The 18,837-nt window shown below is 38.6% G+C and overlaps 1 protein-coding gene across 4 annotated transcripts in view; it reads left to right on the top strand.

Moving 5' to 3' along the window:
• Positions 1-18,837, top strand: part of TLE1 (TLE family member 1, transcriptional corepressor) — a 75,057-nt gene that overhangs the window by 28,274 nt on the left and 27,946 nt on the right. For 3 of the 4 annotated variants that reach the window (XM_015653057.2, XM_015653060.2, XM_015653056.2), the window contains exons 7-8: positions 14,479-14,683; positions 15,429-15,445. In XM_015653057.2, coding sequence (XP_015508543.1) covers positions 14,479-14,683; positions 15,429-15,445 — 222 coding nt within the window. The remainder of the gene's footprint in view (positions 1-14,478; positions 14,684-15,428; positions 15,446-18,837) is intronic. The other variant, XM_015653059.2, reaches the window with a different exon arrangement.

The following is an 18,837-nucleotide window of genomic DNA, read 5'->3' as shown; positions in this document are numbered from 1 at the left end:
GCTGAGGGAGGGGAAATTGCCTAGTTCTTTTAAATTAAATAAAATTAGATCTGGTGAGCACAAGACACTCTCCTCACTTTTAACATAAACTCCATAACCCCAAGTCTAAATCACTGAACTCTGGCAATGGGAGCTCTATTGTGTAGCAACATCCTGGGTTTTATTCTTCATGTTTTAGAACACATAGAAACCTTAGTTTTATCTTAGGATTCATGGTAGTTACTTTTAGAATACAAAGGCTCCTGACTTAGTTTACCAGTTTAAAGTGTACAGCAATGGAGGAAGGTATTTGTCAGCATGATAAGCAGTATTATAAAAATATCAGCCCTCAATGGTCAGATTTTTACTTTTAGTGCCACTAAGCTTGGAGGAAAAATATGGAAGTGGTATTGATGTGTATTGGTAGCTTGACCTACTCAAAGGAGAAAATGTGGGAGAAGATGTGTAAGAATGTTTGAAAGAATGAGATTAACCAAACCTTTTGTCTTGACTGCCCACCCCCACACACCCAGTCTCTGTGGCCTGATGGGAAATGAAGAATATTGGAGCAGGAATATAGAGGAAGGTAGTATCTAAACAAGACAATTTTCTGCAGAGGAAGGTATTCTCAGTCATTTTGGAGAGGGCAAAATTACATCCAAAAGTCAAATGGAATTGAATTGCTGGACAGACCTCCCTCGTCTTGCAAGGCTTCATGTGGGGTGGATGGAAAAAGCTTCACCTTGGATCTTGCCCAAAAAGAAAAGCAAAAGAGCTTCAGGTGGTTCTCATCAAAATCTAGTATCTAAACTACAAGTTGAAGGTGGACCAAGTGTACAGTTACAAATTTGTGAAGCCCAAGAGCTTTCAGGAAAGGAGTAACAGTATGAACAGAAATATTGTTAGCTAATGCTAAAACCTGAAGATAGGTGACTGCAACTGTGAATGCAGAAAGGTAGATTCTTATGAAATAACATGTGAGGTACCAAATATGAGTTGGTACTTCTTGCTAGATTCCTTTTTACTGATTGGGTGTTGGGGATATAGCATGTACACTTTGAATACTGTAGAGCTCAAAACTGGTCTGTCTTGCATCAGATGTGATGGAAAGTTTGGAAAAACGTGTGTGATAATAAGAAAAGAACAAAAGAAATTCTAATTGGAACATGTGTTCTCAGGAAGGGTTAAGATGGAAGGATTTGATATTGAAGAGTTGATTGAGTCAGTTTAGACTGGTTTAGAAAGAGTGGTTATGGTGGAATATAAAGGACTGAAGTTGGATATAAAGGCTGGAATAGTGCAGTTGAAAGCAAGAATTTTCAGAATGTGGTTGGGAGCAGTATGCATGTGTATTCGTATATGTAATTGGCATAGAGAGTAAGTTATTTAATCCTAGAGGAAAGTACTACTTCCTCTAGAAGGTGATTCAACTCACCTCTCTTGATTCAAGTGTATAGGCAGAATAGTTTACCTTTGGAGATAGTGTTAAAGTGGATAATATTAATAAAAATGAAGTTATTATGTAAAAGGAGACAAAATTAAGACATGTACATAATTTTCTCTTACAAATGTCTGCTTTGCTTTCATACTTAGTGGGATATGTGGGGGAATTGGAGTAGATAAAGAGTCAGGCTGAGATAAAATGTGATGCAACTTTCAGCACTTGTCTGGAAAGTAAATATGGTGTATTCAGAGGAGAGAGGAGTTGGGTGAGAGAGGTGAATTGGTTGGTGCAGACAAAAGAAAAATGTAGCTTGTTTTTGAGTAAGGACAAAGGATGTTTGTGTTAATGGAGTTGTCCTATCCCAGCATGAGTAGGAATAGAAAGAGTTTTTGGGAGTTAGTATGTTGAACGATGTAGAGCTGGAGGTTGGCTTACTTTGCAGTAAAAGTGGTGCAAAGAGCAAACCATACAGATTTTGAGAAGAAAACACTGCTAAACTGAACTAATTGCCTCTGCATGAATGGGAGTGATGTGGACTACAAAGGCAAAATATATCTCTAACTAGGTGCCAGTGGAGTCATTGAGAGTAGGCAGGTGCAGAGGAAGATGCAGGTGGAGAAAGATATAGGGGGACACAAGATAAATACAATTTATAAATGTAAATATTAAACATTGTAAATGTACAAGAAAGCAGCAACCTGCTTGTTGTATTTTTCATGGAGGAGGAGCAAGACAGACTTGAGATAGGGGTTGTGTGGGAGGACTAGACAAGAAGCTTGCTTTCCTTAGTTTTGTATAGAGAGAAGAAACTAGCATAGGCAGTTAGGATAACTTTAGGAAATAGTAAAGGTGTGACAAAGACACAGTTTCCACAGTATTTTGCTGTAACTCTTAAATATGCATAAGAGTTTGTTTCAATTGCAGAATTTCTATCAACTGCACTATTTTTGAATTTTTCAGAGTACTTGCTGAACTATCAAGGTTGCTATCTTGTATGCTGATTGCCTGAAATTAATACTCAACTGCCTGAAACAGTATCTAGTACTATTTATAAAGGTGCTGGCTAGCTGGCTCTTCAGAATGAGTGTTTACAAGCAGCATTAGTGAGGAAGTAAAAGCAAGAATTAGCAAGAGTGCTTAAATGCATGTTCAGAAGTAAGTGTTTGGTGTGTTGAAGTCATTATGGAATGTAGAGAAAATGTACAAGATTCTAGTCTTGGCTAGGAACACTAAATAAAGATTGGCGTAATGCTTTTGTTATGGCTATCATATTTTTCATTTTTTGGCGTCTCTGAAATCTTTTTATATTTATTAGTAGCTGGGACATAAGGGTAGTTTGTATAATTTCAAATCCTCTGTTCAAGTTCTGGATTTTAATTTACCAAAACGTTTTGCTACTTAATAATTTCTGTCATGTTCAGCAAGAGTTAAATTTCTGGAGACTGAAAGAGCCTGTAAGGAAAATAAATACTTTTTAAGATAATCATACGTCAGTAATAAAACCCTCTAGAGTAATATCTGTAAGTCATTTCCAAATTGGTGCATGCTTGAACTAGTTGTTTTTGGCAGTGCAGTAGGAGCATGCTGTGCAGTAGGAGCATGCTTTTGAAGTGTTGTTGGATGGTGGTGGTATGCTAACAGTAGCTAAAAAGGCAAATACATAGATTTGAGGTTAGAAGGTGAGTAATAGCAGGAATTTATGGTTGCCGCAGAAGTGAAATGTGCTGGCAGTTTCTGCAGAGCAGAAGCAGTGTGTGCTGACAGCTTCATTCTAGAGACTTCAGGCTTGAATCTGAGCCTTCATAGAAGGCAATATGTACTTGTCTAAAATTAAAGAAAATCTTTGCTCTTGAACTGACTTAGTCTGACAGTGATAGAGGAATGTGACTGGTTTCGGAAAAGCAGCCTTTGACTTGTCTGGATCACGAGATTTTAAGGTCATTTTTTGTGACTTTTAGAGTGTGGCTCTGAATTTGTTACTTTCTTTTAGCATCCAGAGTCCTTTGGCAGAGATATGTTTTCCTGAGCAAGGATCATTTTTTCTGTGGTGACAGAAACTCTGCTCTTCCTGTCCTGTGGTGTCTGTTTTTTACAAAGGCTTGTGTGGCTCTTCCATTCCTTTTCTCCTGGTTGTCTTCAGCTTTGCTGTTTATCCCTCATTTCTTCAGAATTTAGCCTAAGAAAAGAAAAGAAAAAATTCCATTATTTTATCTATGTTAAAAACAAGGCAAATAAATAACATAATTAATACAAGGGCCCTTACAAAGATGGTCTTCTGATTAATTTCTATTTATTTTGTTTTGTTGGGTGTATTTTGCTATGAAGTGTTTGAGACAGGAATTGTTCTTAAACAAGCCCTGGAATACACATTTTTTTAAGATTTAAAATACCATGCATATTTAATATAAAATGTTGTGTGTTTGTAGATACATAAAAGGTTACATTAGCAAAAGGGCTTCTCTTTAGTTTGTGGGCTGCTTGTTATGTTGCTCTACTCATGCTTCAGTGGGTCTGCACATGGTACAACCCCCACAGAGTTTTAGGTTGACTTGCACTACCTAAAAGCACAGAGGAAGGAAGAAAACCCTTTTCTGTCCGCAAAAGCTTTTGTGTGGGTGCAGCTATAGTAGTGGAGTGTTAATGCACCTTGGGGAGGAGATGTCACTGAACTGGAAGAATTCCATCTGCTGGCAATGCCCTGCGTCCTCGCTGCAGGACTCTGCCTGCGTGCGCTGGGATGATCCAGAGAGGCTCCACAGCGTTGAGAGGCTGCTAGTGCAGACCTACTCTGGTGAAAATGCCAGTCCTGCTGGCAGTGCTATATAATTAGTCCCTCTATGGCAGTGGGAAATCCTGCCATTTAAGAATTATCACTAAAAATTTCTTAAACAGTTAATTGCTAACCACTTTAATGGAAAAACAGCTGAAGGGCTTATTCACTGGGTCTGGTGGCGAATTATTTGGGTGAGGTCATCCACACCTGTCATTTACTGTTTACAAAAGTGATCTGAAGTGTATTATCACTTATCTTTCTAATTCTGGTGCCCCTGCTTGCCCTCAAAGATCCCAAATGAAAAGTAGTGAAATATAGCTGTTTACAGTAAGACAGGAAGGCACAGCAAAGATAAGAGTTTCTGCTCAGATTTGTACTAAGGGAAAGAGTCCTTTCTCCCTTGCAATGTGTAGTGGTGATGTGGAATCTAATCAAATGGTTAATAAGTTACCCTTGAATATTAATTTTTAAATACTTTTTGAATTATATTGGGAAGCACTGAAGATCTGTTTCTTAGTTCTGTAAGTGTAAAGCTAACTACGGTATTAAAATTTAAGAGTTGGGATCCTGCGATTCAGCACAAGTACTGTGTGTGTACTGTTACTGACCATGTAAATAAGAGCATCCTAAGCATTTCTGGTGTTGGAGGACTTTTTTTTTTTTCTCTTTGCATTGAAAAAATTCAAAATTTCTCATAAAAGTAGAAAATATTTCACAATGCAAACCAATGAATACATGAACAGAATCAGAATCAAAGAATGGTTGGAAGGGACTACAGGGGGACATCTGGTTCAACCTCCCTGCTCAAGCCAGGTCATCCCAGAGCACATGGCACAGTACTGTGTCCAGATGGTTCTTGAATATCTCCCTTGAGAGAGACTCCAAAACCTTGGCAACCTGTGCCAGTGCTTGGTCACCTGCACAGTAAAGAAGTTCTTTCTTGTGTTCAAGTGGAGCTTCATGTGCATCAGTTTGTGCCCATTGCTTCCTGTCCTACTGTTCAGCTCCCCTGAGCAGAGCCTGGCTGTGTCATCTCCCTTCAGATATTCACAGTTGTTGATGAGCACCCATCTATTATCTGATGCCTTAATAGCTTCACTAGGTGAAGGTTTCACCTGGGCTGAGGGGCAGGATCACCCCCCTCACCCTGCTGGCAGTGCTCTTCCTAATGCACCCCAGGCCACCATTGGCCTTCTTGGCCACCAGGTCACACTGCTGGCTCATGGACAGCTTGTTGTCCACCAGGAGCCCCAGGTCCTTCTCCTCAGAGCTGCTTTCCAGCAGATCTGCCCCAGCCTGAGCTGGTGTTTGGGGTAGTTCCTTCCCAGTGCAGTGTATTTGCCCATGTTGAATTTCAAAAGCCTCCTCTCTGCCCATCTCTCCACCCCTTTTGAGGCCCTTCTGAAAGGCTGCACTCTGGGGTATTGGCCACTGTTCCCAGCTTTGTGTCATCACTGACCTGCTGAGGAGGCATCTGTCCCTTTGTCCGAGTCACTGATGAACAAGTTAAACAATACTAGGGTTATTTTCAACCCAGGGGTACAGGCTTCCAGCTAAGCTTCATGTTGTTTTGAAGTAGCTTCATGGATTACTTAGAGCATGTTACTAGACCTTATGTATCTTATCTTTTTATTTTAATAGTTAAAGTGACACAAGGGCTTACTGTACTTATAACCATTTTATCAGTGGAGCACTGAAGTACAACTTCTCTGTCTTATTTCAGTTACCTTAGAGCTGAACTTGTGAAAAAAGGACTGCTTGGGGAATGTGTGTGGCAAGCTGCCTTTTTCCCAGTATAGCATCAGTTTTCAGTTTTATGAGAGGCAATTTTTGCAACTCTTAGCTGCTTAGAAATGTTGTTGTGCAATTGATACTTACTAGTGTGGTTTGTGTTGTCTGAACAAGCGAAGACAGGAAATGGGAAAAACTTTGAAGAGCTTCCTGTTCAGAAGTTTAACAAACTTGTCTTAACTTACATCTTCTTTCGTATTTGGGTATTTGCTTTCTTACATAAATTCTCTTTCCAGTAGAGTTGTGGTATTTCATTTGCTTTTTTTGTGGGAGTGGAAAATCAATGTGGAGACCCCAAGACACTACCCTATACATCTCCTTCAATAAAGCATGAAAAAGGAACAGGATTTTACCCATGGGAAGTTGGGCCTTTAAATAATCATGCCAGTGCCACACAGATTCTGTATGTATACAGCTTTGAATAGCTTTTGCCAATGTTGTCCTTTTATGGATTTAAATTTCTGTAGCACAATGACATTTCATGTGGTTTGTAGATGGAAGAGACTTGCTGAAGACACTATTCTTTGTTTCTGAAGGGACATTCTCTTCCCACATTAGGCACTGTGGCTCTTGTTCACTTAAGGTTAGTTGTCAAATGGCTTCTACAAACCCACATTCTTGGCTCATTAGCTAGACATTCAGTGGTAGACACTTTAAAGTTTGTTTACTGTTGTAGAGTGCGGCTTTCTTCCTGTCAGAATAAAGGATTTAGAAGACAAGGAAGGAAGAAAACCAAATTGACCAAAATAAACAAATATTGCAAAGGAAGTAGTTAGAAAATTAAGAAGTTGTACTTGACTCATTTTTCCAAAACTTGTTTAAACAGGGAGACAACATAAGAATTGGCACATGGCAGACCTGTCACTAGCTGGAGGCCTACAAAGATAATTAAGGAACTGGAGCGTCTCACTTATGAGGAAAGGCTTACTGCCTTGGGCCTGTTCAGCCTTGAGAAGAGATGATTGAGAGGAGTCCTCAACAATGTCTATCAGTGTCTGAAGTGAGGGTGTCAGAGGAGGATCTAGGTTTTGCTTGGTGGTGCTGAGCAGTAGGACAAGAGGCCATTGGCAGAAACTGATGCACAGCAAGTTCCATTTGAATACGAAGAAGAACTTCTTTAGTTTGTGGGTGACCTAGTGCTGGAACAGATTGTCCAGAGAGGTTGTGGAGTCCCCCTCTCCCCCTGGAGATATTCAAGAATTACATGGAGGATTGTGCCATGTGCTCTGGGATGACCTGGCTTGAGCAGGGAGGTTAGATCAGATGTCCCCCTGAGGTCCCTCAAAACCTCAGACATTCTGTGATTCTGCAGTCTGCAAATCATGAAATTGGTAAGGTTGGACGAGATTACTGTAGGTCATCTGATCTACTTACCCTTGCTCAAACAGGACCACCTAGAGCCAGTTATGCATTACTGTGTCCATAAAGCTTTTGGGTATGTTTAAGGACAAAAACTCCAAAGTTCCCTGGGTAGCCTGTGCAAGGGCTCGGTCAAATATGAGCGTGTTCCAATGTTCAAGACAAACCTGCCTTGTTTGGGTCTGTACTCATTGCCTCTTTTCTTGTTATTGGGCCATACAGTGATGGGCTATAAAGATAAGGGACTGGGGTCATATGAGGAGAGACCTGGGACTGTTTAGCCATCTCCAGACATATTATTGGATGCTCTCTGTTTTGTTCATGTCCCTTGTAAGGAGAAACCCAGAAGAGGACATAATAATCCAGCTGTACTTTCAGCAGTGATAAGTAGAGAAGAAGGATCCCCTCCCTAGACCTGCTGGCAGTATTTTGTCTGATGCAACCCAGGATGCCTGCTTTTCCACTAGGGAACATTGCTTCTGGCTCATGCACAATTTGGTATGGAAGGACCTTTTCTGCAGAGCTGCTTTCTCGTTGTGTGGAGCCCATGAGTTGAAATGTATGAGTTTATGTGATCGTTCCTCCTGGTGCAGGATATTGCACTTGCCCTTTTTGATTGCCATGAGATTCCTGGGACTCCATTTTTCCAGCCTGTTGAGTTCCCTCTGAATGTTATCACAGCTGTCTGGCATATCAGCCACTCTTCACAGTTGTGTACTGTCAGCAAAAAGAAGCAAACTCAGACCTTAGTTTTGTAAATGGTTGCAGTGGTACTGAATATTAGGGTTGAAATTGGTCAGAAGGAAGTGTCTTGTGGGGACTATTAACACACTTTGTGTGGTGATATTATCAAGGAAAAAGAAGCTTGTAGAAGCATCAAGAAGGAAACATGACAGCTGCTGCCAGAGCAAAATTGGGAAATGGAGCAATAAGCAGTGCATATTTGGTATTTTATAAATAAATCTGTTTACCTATGATACAAAGGTTTTGATTGGAAGAAATGGTCAAATATGAAGCCCAACCCCTCTGCAGTGGGCAGAGACACCTTCCATGAGACAGGTTGCTCAAAATCCCATCCAACCTGACTTTGAACACTTTCAGGGTTGGGGCATCCAGTATCTCACCACCCACAACATAAAAAGTTTTGTCATTGTGTCCAATGCAAACTCACCGTCTTTCAGTGTAAAACCACAGCCCCTTGTTCTGTACCTACAGGCCCTTGTAAAAAAGTCTCTTTCCATTTTCTTACAGACCCACTTTGTATATAAAGATCACAAATCTTTATTATCCCTGGAGCCTTCAGGCTGAACAACCCCAACTTGGTCTTTTTTTATCTTAGAAAAGGTGTTCCAGCCCTCTCAGATGACTTTTGTGGGCCTTCTCTGAACCTGCTGTAGCAGGTTAATGTCTTTCTTGCACTGTGGACCCCAGAGCAGGGCATGGTACTCCAGTAGGCATCTCATGATGTAGAGGGAAGAGGGACAGAATCACTCCCTTTGACCTGTTGGCCAAATACTTTTGATACAGCCCAGGATGCAGCTGGCTTTCTGGGCTGCAAATACAATAATCTAATGATTTGTTTCTTTTAGCACCTGCCAGTCGTTTTCAGCAAGGCCATTTCCAAGCCCTTCATCCCCCTGTCTACAAATTGTCACAGCTCAGGTGCCAGACATTGCATTTGCCATTGTGGAATCTTGTAAGAACCTCATGAGATGGTCCCACTTCTCAGGCCTGTCAAAGTCCATCTCAATGTCACCCCTTCCCTTAAGTGAATCAATTGCACTGCACAGCTTGATGTCATCTGCAAACTTGGAGAGGGCACAGTCAGTCCCATTACCTGTGTTATTGATGAGTTGTGGTGGTCACATTTTGCACTCCTGATGGATGCCACTAGTTACTGTCTTCCACAGAGGTGTGAAGCCACTCTTTGGGTTAAGTTTCATTTTCTCTTCAGATAGTTATCCATCCAGTTCCTCATCCATGTAATAATCCATTACTCTGAATGCACTATTTGTTTGAGTGGCAAGAATTTTGTGAGGGGCCATATCAAAGACATGCCATAAGTTTTAAGTAGATGGTATCTGTTACTCTTCCCATGTCCATGGATACTTTTCTAGAAGAATGTGAATACATTCTTCCAAGTGATTTGTTTGTTGTCCTGAAATATGTTCTTCCCTATACCTGAAATACTGTTTGGAAAGTACTTCCAGAAATTTAAATGTAAGTATCAATTAATGGCTTAGAGTGTCTATTGAGTTTCCTCCTGCCAAATCTGACTGCTGGTACAGTGGGTTGTGCATGCTGGGCTTTTGGTTTTTTTTTAGGATGAGGGAAAAAATGGGATGTGACAGGAGCATAGACTTGAGTTACTTCCTTTTTTGAAAGGTTTTATTTGCAATAGTGGTTTTAAGACAGTTTTTAAACAGTGAGGGAGAAGGCTATTCCTTGGTCAACTACCTGTATAAGCTCAGACAGCGGCCCTGTTGTGGTTGTTGGGCCACAGATTTTTGATGCAGGCTCTCAGTTCCTTATGAATTTCAAGGAAGTAAATGGAAAATTGGAAGATGGCCTTTTGGAAAGGGAGAGAATATGATCATGAAACTGAACACAGTAATACATGTTTTTCTCTCAAGTCTTTCCATCTTGAATTGAACAAAATCACATTTCTTCCTGTTACACAAAAGTTGACATGAAATAGTGTCCTTTACATTTTAGGTCTCTAAATGACTTGTATTTTCCAGATGCCTTTTCAGAACACGTCTATGAGGCTTGGAGGCAACCGTTGATAGTATTACTGATGCTAGCGTTGATAAGATTTTGGAAAAAATTCTCTGTGTTTACTTTTCAAGTATTTATTTAGAATAGCACAAGAGAAGACAGCTACTGTAGTTTGGGACAAAGCATAACTTGTTTTCCACTGTTCGTTTACAATCACATCTGAATTTTTAATTCAGTGCTTTTCAAGAGATACAGGAGAGTATACACCATACATCTGTTTAAGAACAGAAGAATGCTCTAAAAAAAAGCCATATATTTAAATGAAAAAGGTGTTTAAGTAAAATCAGGTGTTTGAGACCTCAACAGAGCTGCTTTAAGGTGAGGAGTGGGGTTGTAGGATCTTGTTCTCTATGAGCAGGGAACCCAAAGGAGACCTGTCACTGTTTAATTATAGGAACTCTGTTTCACAGACATATACTAACTCTGTCTTTAGAAGTCTTTGACAGAGATTGAAAATGTAATTCCACACTTTAAGTCCTGATTAAAGATCTCTCATGGCTGGACTTACCCTAAAATGTGGGAGATAAAAAGCTGTAATGCCTTTAAAATGGTTAGGAGGTGCTTGCTCAGAGACACTAATGCTGTTTTTTATATGCTGAGTTTTGAGTCTTTATGGTTTGGTTATGGAGACACTAGGAAATAAAAATCTGGGGCAATAAAACCTACATTGAAACAGTACAGTAATGTGTTTGTAATTCCTTTTCTCCCTTTGCAAATATGAACTTCTGGGTTTGCAACAAAATGGTGGGTGAACTACCAATATTTTTAAAATCACTGCTGTAGCTAATTACCTTAGTGCAGTCACTTAAGTATGCATCACTGCACTCTTCTCTACCTTCCCACTTTCCTCTGAAAGTGGACACAGCCTTTGCTCTGCGAGTAATGATAATAATTGGTACTAAGACAGACCTGTTACTCATCCTTTTTTGAACACATTTCTTAGGGCAGATGTCTAGTTTTTAATTAACTGCTAATGAACGTGCCTAGTAGACCATGATACTGCTGCCAACCTACTCCATTTTATATCTCACTGCTGCTAAGCTCTTAAAAGGTTGCAGAGCAGGCATTAGTGTCTTTGAAGTGATGGGAAAGTGATTATATGCATAACATAATTGTTTGTAGGATCTACTATGGCAAATGTTTAGTTACTAAATGCATCTGGTGAATGTTGTTGTTATCCCTCTCCCTGGTCTTTATTTTCTTCCTTTGTGTGCAGCACATATTCCTTTCATCCCTTCTACAAAGATAATACAATATGGTTCTAAAAATTAAAGGTTTTTAAATGAAAAGACTATGAACTTCTGGAAAGGATCATCTTTATGGATGATCCCTTGTCTCTTAGGGAGAGCTTCAAACCTATTATGAATAAATAACATGTAAGCAAGAGATCAGTATATTAAAGTCCTAAACAGCAATGAACATCAGATAATAAACATGAAATCACGACATAACTTTGATAGCTTAAAAGACCATGATCAGGATTTCTGTCTTAAGTCAGTTTCATGTTTACAGAACCGTGCCTGCAAGAAACCACTTACAAAGCTACAAAAACGTGCAGAGCAGCTTTGTAATGCACCTGCAGCTCTCACACCACACCTTTCCCATCGCTCCCCACTATATGTGTGCAATACCACCAACAAACACGGGGCACTACTCTGCCACTCTCAGCTTCAGAACCTTTTATAGAGCATTAATCTGTTCCTCATTCTCAGACTTTAATAATATGTGGTATGTAGGCTACAAACCAGAGCCAGGGAAATGGTAGGTAATGTGTCACTAATATTCCTTAAAATGTTACCCTATGCTTCCCAAAATCAAATGAGTTAGCATGTTTGCTGATTAAACCAAGCAGGGAGAGAGATGAATAAATGTTATCTTCCTACACTTCCCAAATGTTAGGGACAAGAATGGAAACAATTTGACTCCTGTTCCCTGTTTCAACTTTCCTGCAGTCATGCTATAAAACAAGCTAGTTTCAGTGTATTGCTGGAGAAGGGAGAAGGCTTTTCTCCATGAAACCACTTTGGAAGGAATAAATTGCTTTTTATTCTTAGGCAGTTGCACACCAAAACTTGTTAATGTGGGGTGACAGTGCAGCTAGGGACAAGAAGACCAAAGCCAACAATGCTGCACAGTACGGCTAATTCATGTTGCCTCAGTGTTAGAGTGCAGATGACTGACCTGGCTGAACTGGTCAATGAGGGAAGAGGTGACTAAATTACCATCTCTTAGAGAGGCTGCCAAAATATCAGGTTATCACCTGTTTTGAGGAAATGTACTGGAAACTACTAAAGTCTTGTTGAAGTGTGGAGAGGGGTGTCATATTGTTCTTTAGAGACTGGATCCAAAAAATGAACAAAAGGCCCAAACCAAACCTCTGCAGTCCTGTCAGAACTTAGAGCTCCTTACTGAGAGTTCTTCAGTTAAGTGAAGCTTCACTAGCAAAAACTGATATTGTAGAAAGTGGACTACTGTGTTAACTACTTAACACATTAAAATCAATGTTTCCTAATATTTCCTTCAAAATGTTGCCCTTTGCGTTGTTGTAAATACATTAAATTAGAAGAATAAGAAGTACTTCTCTTTTACCTTGTTTTCTAAACATACTAGAAAGGGTGGTGATCAGATGTACATTGTGAAGTGTAGACTAGCATGGCTTTTCATGCAGCACTCAAAAATAAATTCCTGATATATGGTGTGAGAAAGATTTGGTAAACCTGTGGCTTTACAGAATTGACTAAATGGATTGTGGCAAATTTAAAGTTTGTCTTGTATATCAAAATAAGTAAATTATTGCTGCATGACAGTTGGGACAGCGGAAAAGTGCAAAATTGGCAAGTGCAGTCCAGAGTTCTTCAATGTCAGCCTGTGTCTGCATAATTTTATCAAGGGCTCAAGGCATGTCTCGGGATGGGGTTCTGAGATGTAAAAGTGTAGGAGTTCAGTAATTATATGGATATAAATAGTAATGAAAAAATTAATTCTTGTGCCAGTAGATGTTATACAGGTATTGTTGACAGTTTGTCTTGAAAAGTCTTTACACCTAAAGAAACAGATAAAATATTTCTGCATTATTTTTGGAGTGATGGGTGAAATATTGTAAGCTGCAGTTCAGGTATGATTGCAGTAGCTGCCAGCAGCACTGTAACAATTTTACGTGCTATTACAGAACCACTAGCATTCACCTGGTCCAACTTGAGTTCATCCTGTTCGGATATACGTTTATTTGTCTCCTTTTCAATCCCATGAATTGGACAGCACTCTAGCTTTTTCCTGGTGTCTGCTGTGAGCAGAGGGATAGTGGTGAGTGGCCAAGCTGGAGAGGATTGTTCTGTCTTCCATTCATATGCACAGACTCAAGGAAGCAGGAGAGAAAGGCAGAATATCTGTTAACTGGAACAGATTATGGGAGCTATGACTAAGCTAAAGCTGCTTTTGAAGCTCCATTTTCTAAAAAAAAACCTGTGCTGGGCATTTTGGACAAATTAAATGGGTAGCTGAACTTGGTAAACATTAATAAAACTATGGAAATTTTAACTAGAAACTATCTTAATATTTCAACTATGTGGAAGACAATGTAATGTAAAAACTCTGTTTCTAAAATTGCTTACTGATTATTGTAGGAGATTGGTTCCAGGCTTGTATGTCCACTCATTATGATTTTGATCTTAAAAGCTCCTTCTAAAACAGGTGGAGGTATTCATTAATATCATGTTTCTTGTTGAAAATTCCATGCTATGTAAAATACATGGATTTTCATCTGAAAGCTGGCTCCTAAACACGGTGTTAAGTCATGAAAAATAACTTTCCCCTAAAAACTTTGGCTAGACTAGAATACAAATTAAACTTCACTAAATATGAAGTTTAGCATATCTTTTACATTTTTTTATGTTCAGGATAGAAGTGTACTTGCTGCTTCCAAACTGGGGAAGAAGAGGGATGTGAGTTTAAATCAGTCTTGCCGCTAAAACTTTTTTTTTTCAGAGCAGCGATAAGGCTTTCTCTAGAAAAGGAAAGGTGTTTGATTCTTCTGTTGCTATTCTTTGTTGCCAGAGATGCTGTGTCAGGCAGTAGCTGCCCAATACAACCTATAGCTGCTGAACTTAGTCATGAGGCTGTAAAATGAGTATATACAGCTAGCTTTTTCTGGGACATGACCAGAGTTGTCCTCAGCATGATATAATGCAGTGTATATAGTGTGGTGGGTTAAAAGGGAGGGGCTAGATTAAGAAGAAACAAATAAATGTCAAAATCTGCTCTAGATTCTCAATAATTAACCAAACTTCTGCCTTATCCTTCCCAAACTATGTGCTATACGTTGTTCTTCTGGGGATGATGATACCGCTGGGAACAGCAGCAGCAGTTGCAGGCTCAGCATCTCTCCCATGGCCACGGACCTCCAGTGCCTCTAACGCCGCACCCATCAGGACTTCAGCCTCCAGGAATCCCTCCACTTGGAAGCAGTGCTGGCCTTCTTGCCCTCTCCAGTGCTTTGGGTGGGCAGTCTCACTTGGCAATAAAAGATGACAAGAAGCATCACGATGCAGACCACCACAGAGGTGAGAGGCATGGCAGGCCTGATTAGGACACTGCCAAATTTGCGCATTGCTGCAAATTATGTGCATCTCTAAAGAATTCAAGTTATATAGAATGAAAAAAAACTGTTGGCAAACTTTAAAATGTCTGCATATAAACCACTGAAACAAAATTCAGCTTGGAATTTTTCAATATTTTAAAGGGGATCACTAGGTGTCACCTGCTCTATACTTTGCAGGGCCTTTTGACATCCTAGTTAAATGCTTAGTTGTAATAGCAGTGGCCTGCACCATATTGTGGAAAATTGTTAAACTGCATAATGGTGATTTTTTTCAAAGAAAGTAATGTTGTTAAATGGGTGGGTGGGAAGGTAGGGGGAACAAGAAGTTAAATTTTGAAGTGAATGTGTTCAAACAAAAGATTTAGATAATTGCATCTGTTACTTTAGTTTCGTAAGCTTAAATTCTAGTACTCAGTTAAATATTGGGCAAAATTGCACTTAACTAATTTTTGAAAAGAAAATAATTTATTCTGTCATGAAATAAAACTAGGCTTTGTGTACGGTTAAACTGTAAATCATGTTTACAAAGTACTGTAATTTTCAGGAAATCACTGTATTAGGAATGTGCAATGACTTATATAAATAAAAGCCATTTTAAAACTGTTTGTGGCTTGTGTTCTAATTTTTTTCCCCCCTTTTTTATTTCTGTTCTTGCCTCTGTGTCTGAACGGGCATGTCTTTCCATTTCTTGGTTACTGCGGGAGCAGACAGAGAGCCAGGCACAGTAAGTACCAACATTCCTGCTAGTGTTTCCATTTCCAATAATGCAATAATCAGATCTTGTGCCATTTGTCTGCTTTGTCTTCCTTTTAGTTATTTTCACAATGCAAGGTGTATATGTTTTCTGGTAAGATATGTCTTGGTTTATGCAGAACACCAGATAATTTGTTTGATGAACTGTATGAAGGAGTTTTGTTTCCGAGCAGAATGCTGTTAAATAAACTTGAATGTTAGTTTGCTTATTGGAGGCATAAAGGGGAATGAAACTGCAAATCAAAGAGTACATTGCAAATACAGTATATATTTTTTAGTAAAAGAGTTAAGATTTTTAGTATCTAGGAGAGTTGGAGAGCAGGTGAGAAATTTAAATGTAAGAATTTTAAATGTGTAGAGATGGTGTTTGGCCCTGGGAGGTTTTTTTAACTATATCTGTTTAAGCTGTACTAATGTCATTACTGCTTAATTTGTGCTTCAGGTATAACTCCTAGAGCAACACTTTTTTCTCTGTAGACATAAGCTGTAATAGAATTGTCCTTATCTGAAAAGCCCTCTAAAGAACTACTTGCTGCTTTTCATGCTGTTTCATTTTGACTGGTACTGCTATATTAATCTGTTAGAGATGGTCATGTGCAAGTCAATTCAAGTAACAAAGCTCATTCTGTTTGTTTATGTCAGAGGTGAACTTGGGCTCTATTTTGTTCCATTTCTCAGTTAAAAAAGACAAGAACTATGAGAAGTTATTTGACAGCTGTACAGTACAACATTTATTTACTGGAAACTATCTAAATATCTTTTGCAGCAGTCTGTTAGTTTTAGATTACTAAGCAAGAAGCATTCATTTCAGCTTGCTTGATGTTATTAATGACAGTGTATCGGCAGAAATAATTTTAAGCTGGGTGTTTGTGACGTCTCTGAGTTATTAAGTACTTTTTGCTCTGTGCGGGGCATACTTCTTTAAGTGCTGTTAGTTGATTGCAGGAATCCCTACCTAGTGACGGCTCTGTGTTTTGCTTTGATTGTTATGTTTCCTGTCCTTGCCCTGGTCCCTGCCCTGTCCATCGTGTAATTTAGTCAAGGGTTTGAATTTAAAAGGAAATGCTTAGCGTTGTGAAATTTGGACTCTGAATTCATCTTGTAGCTGAGAATAGTTCTTGCCTATGGAAGGAGAGCTATCAAAAATTAACCTGGCATTTGTATTGTGGGAGAGTTGCAGGATCAATTGCTTAGTTTACTAGAGATGAAAATTTTACCTAAATTATGTAAAATTGTTGCTGCAATTGCTTCTGTATCCATATGTCTAACTGATGACTGCTTACTTATTACCTGAAGCCTCAGATTTTATGCTGGGTTTATCAGTAATTAACTTTTAAATAATCTGAGGCTTTATATCATAAAGGAATTTTGACATGTAGATGTGTTGAGTTTTGGATGCTATACTACGGTCATTCTAGTTTCTTTTTGGTCTCAGTGTAGGACAATACTGCATAGCTAACTTAAAGTTTAACTTAAGCTGAATACAGGTGAACTTGAACTTAAAATTGTTTAAATACAGTGTTATATCAAAATCCTCACTTAACAGTCACAGGGCACCTTAAATGAAAGAATAATTCAAGAGACAGTTAGGTTCAACTCTGGTTAAAGTGATCAGCTGGAAATTCCAATTCTCCTGTATTTTTAATGTGATTTTTTTAAAATGCAATATGTATTTTTAAAGATAATAGGAAATGGGTCTCAAATACATAAGGGATAGCAGCGGGTCTGTTTGGTTATTATGTGTGATTGAAATCACTTTATAACATTTGGGTCACCATGATAAAATAAATTTGATTTTTAGAATAACATTTTAAAAGCAATGGTGCTGCTAGAAATCCTGACAGGCATGCTTTCATCATCCAAGTCATCAAACCCCATGCTGTTTGTAAGTTACCTAAATTCACCACGATGTTTGGAATTACTGTGCAGCTCTACAGTATGGTTTCCATCAAATATGTCTAGCATGACCTTCAAGCACTACCAGTAGAAGCTAACAGCTTGAAATGTCAAAGTTTGAAAAGTTAAAATTTAGTGCTTGTCTATGGGGTTTTAAATTGATTTTTTGTAGCATAAACTTTGAGTTAAAGCATATTGTGACATACGCATATTCATTTTGAAATTGGATTTGGATTTATTTTTTTTTAAAATTCCTTAGATAAATAAGCAGGCACAAGCTTTTAAGCTATTATATGTCTAGAAATACACCAACATTTGTGAAATTCTTGTATTTATAAATTAATATAAAGATATGGTTTCATTATTTTTTATTTTGACCAGTTTAACTACTTTTGTTATATCTAAATAGCAAGGGCTAAATTTTTCTTTCATATATTAGTTCAAGTTCTGGGAAGTAAAATGACAAAAAGCTTTTTCGGTAAATGCATATTTGTGAAATGTGTAACATATAAGTTAGTAATAATAGTATGCTGAATATGTATAAATAATATTCTAATAAATATGAATAATATGAAAGCTAAAACTATTTTGTCAGATTTAAATTGTGTCCCTGTGTGGGTAATGGCTGGTGGGTTTTGGCTGATGGATCTCTGACGGCCCCAAACTGTGTCATGTTATTGTGCCAATATAGGCGTCCCTTCTACTGTGGCAAATTGTGGCTGCAGGTCGTGAAGCCCGGCAAGGGAAGCAAGAGAAGTTTTTTGCAACTGAAACTGAGAGCTTTCGGAGATGTCATTATGAAAGAACTTTGATGTCCACATTTTTTTCTTTAGGAAATATATTTGCAGCACTTTTCAAACTCTTTGTAGGTTTTCATTTATAACTTGTCTTCCCACTGTTCTTGTATCCTGTTTGGACAGCACAGAAATGCAAATGCTTTGATGCACTCTGTTGTAACAGTAGTAATTTTCAGATGGTGAACTCTTACTTCATTGTGTGCTTAGGATTTACATTAGTTGGTGTTTATCTTTCGTCCTTATGAAAAATACTGAACTTATTTTCTAAGACCTGGGAAGTATTCATAAATTTTTGCAGTCATTTTTTTGCCTTCTTTATTAAGCCTAAATATTGCTATTTTTTTGTAAAGCAAATACTCTTTTCCTACAGTAGAAAAATATTCTGTGCCCTGAACTTTCTATCCTATTTTTTATCTCACAGTCTTGGAGAAGGGGAGCATGAAAACTGAGTGCTACTTTTTGGAAGATATTATGTGCAAGCTGTTTTAATTTTGTGTTTTAATTCTTTTAATGGGGGGGAGGAAATTCATAAAAGCTGTTATATGGAAGTTTAGGGTACTGATCAGCATAGCACAAATATGTTTCTTGGACTTTTTGAAGGAAGAATGGCTCCAGACTACTGCAGAGGTTGCTCATATGTCATAGCTGTGGGTTGTTATTTTGCAATTTA

The sequence above is a fragment of the Parus major genome, chromosome Z (genome assembly GCF_001522545.3).
Source record: "Parus major isolate Abel chromosome Z, Parus_major1.1, whole genome shotgun sequence".
In the NCBI taxonomy this organism is placed as follows: Eukaryota; Metazoa; Chordata; class Aves; order Passeriformes; family Paridae; genus Parus; species Parus major.
This window is presented reverse-complemented; position numbering and strand designations above follow the sequence as displayed.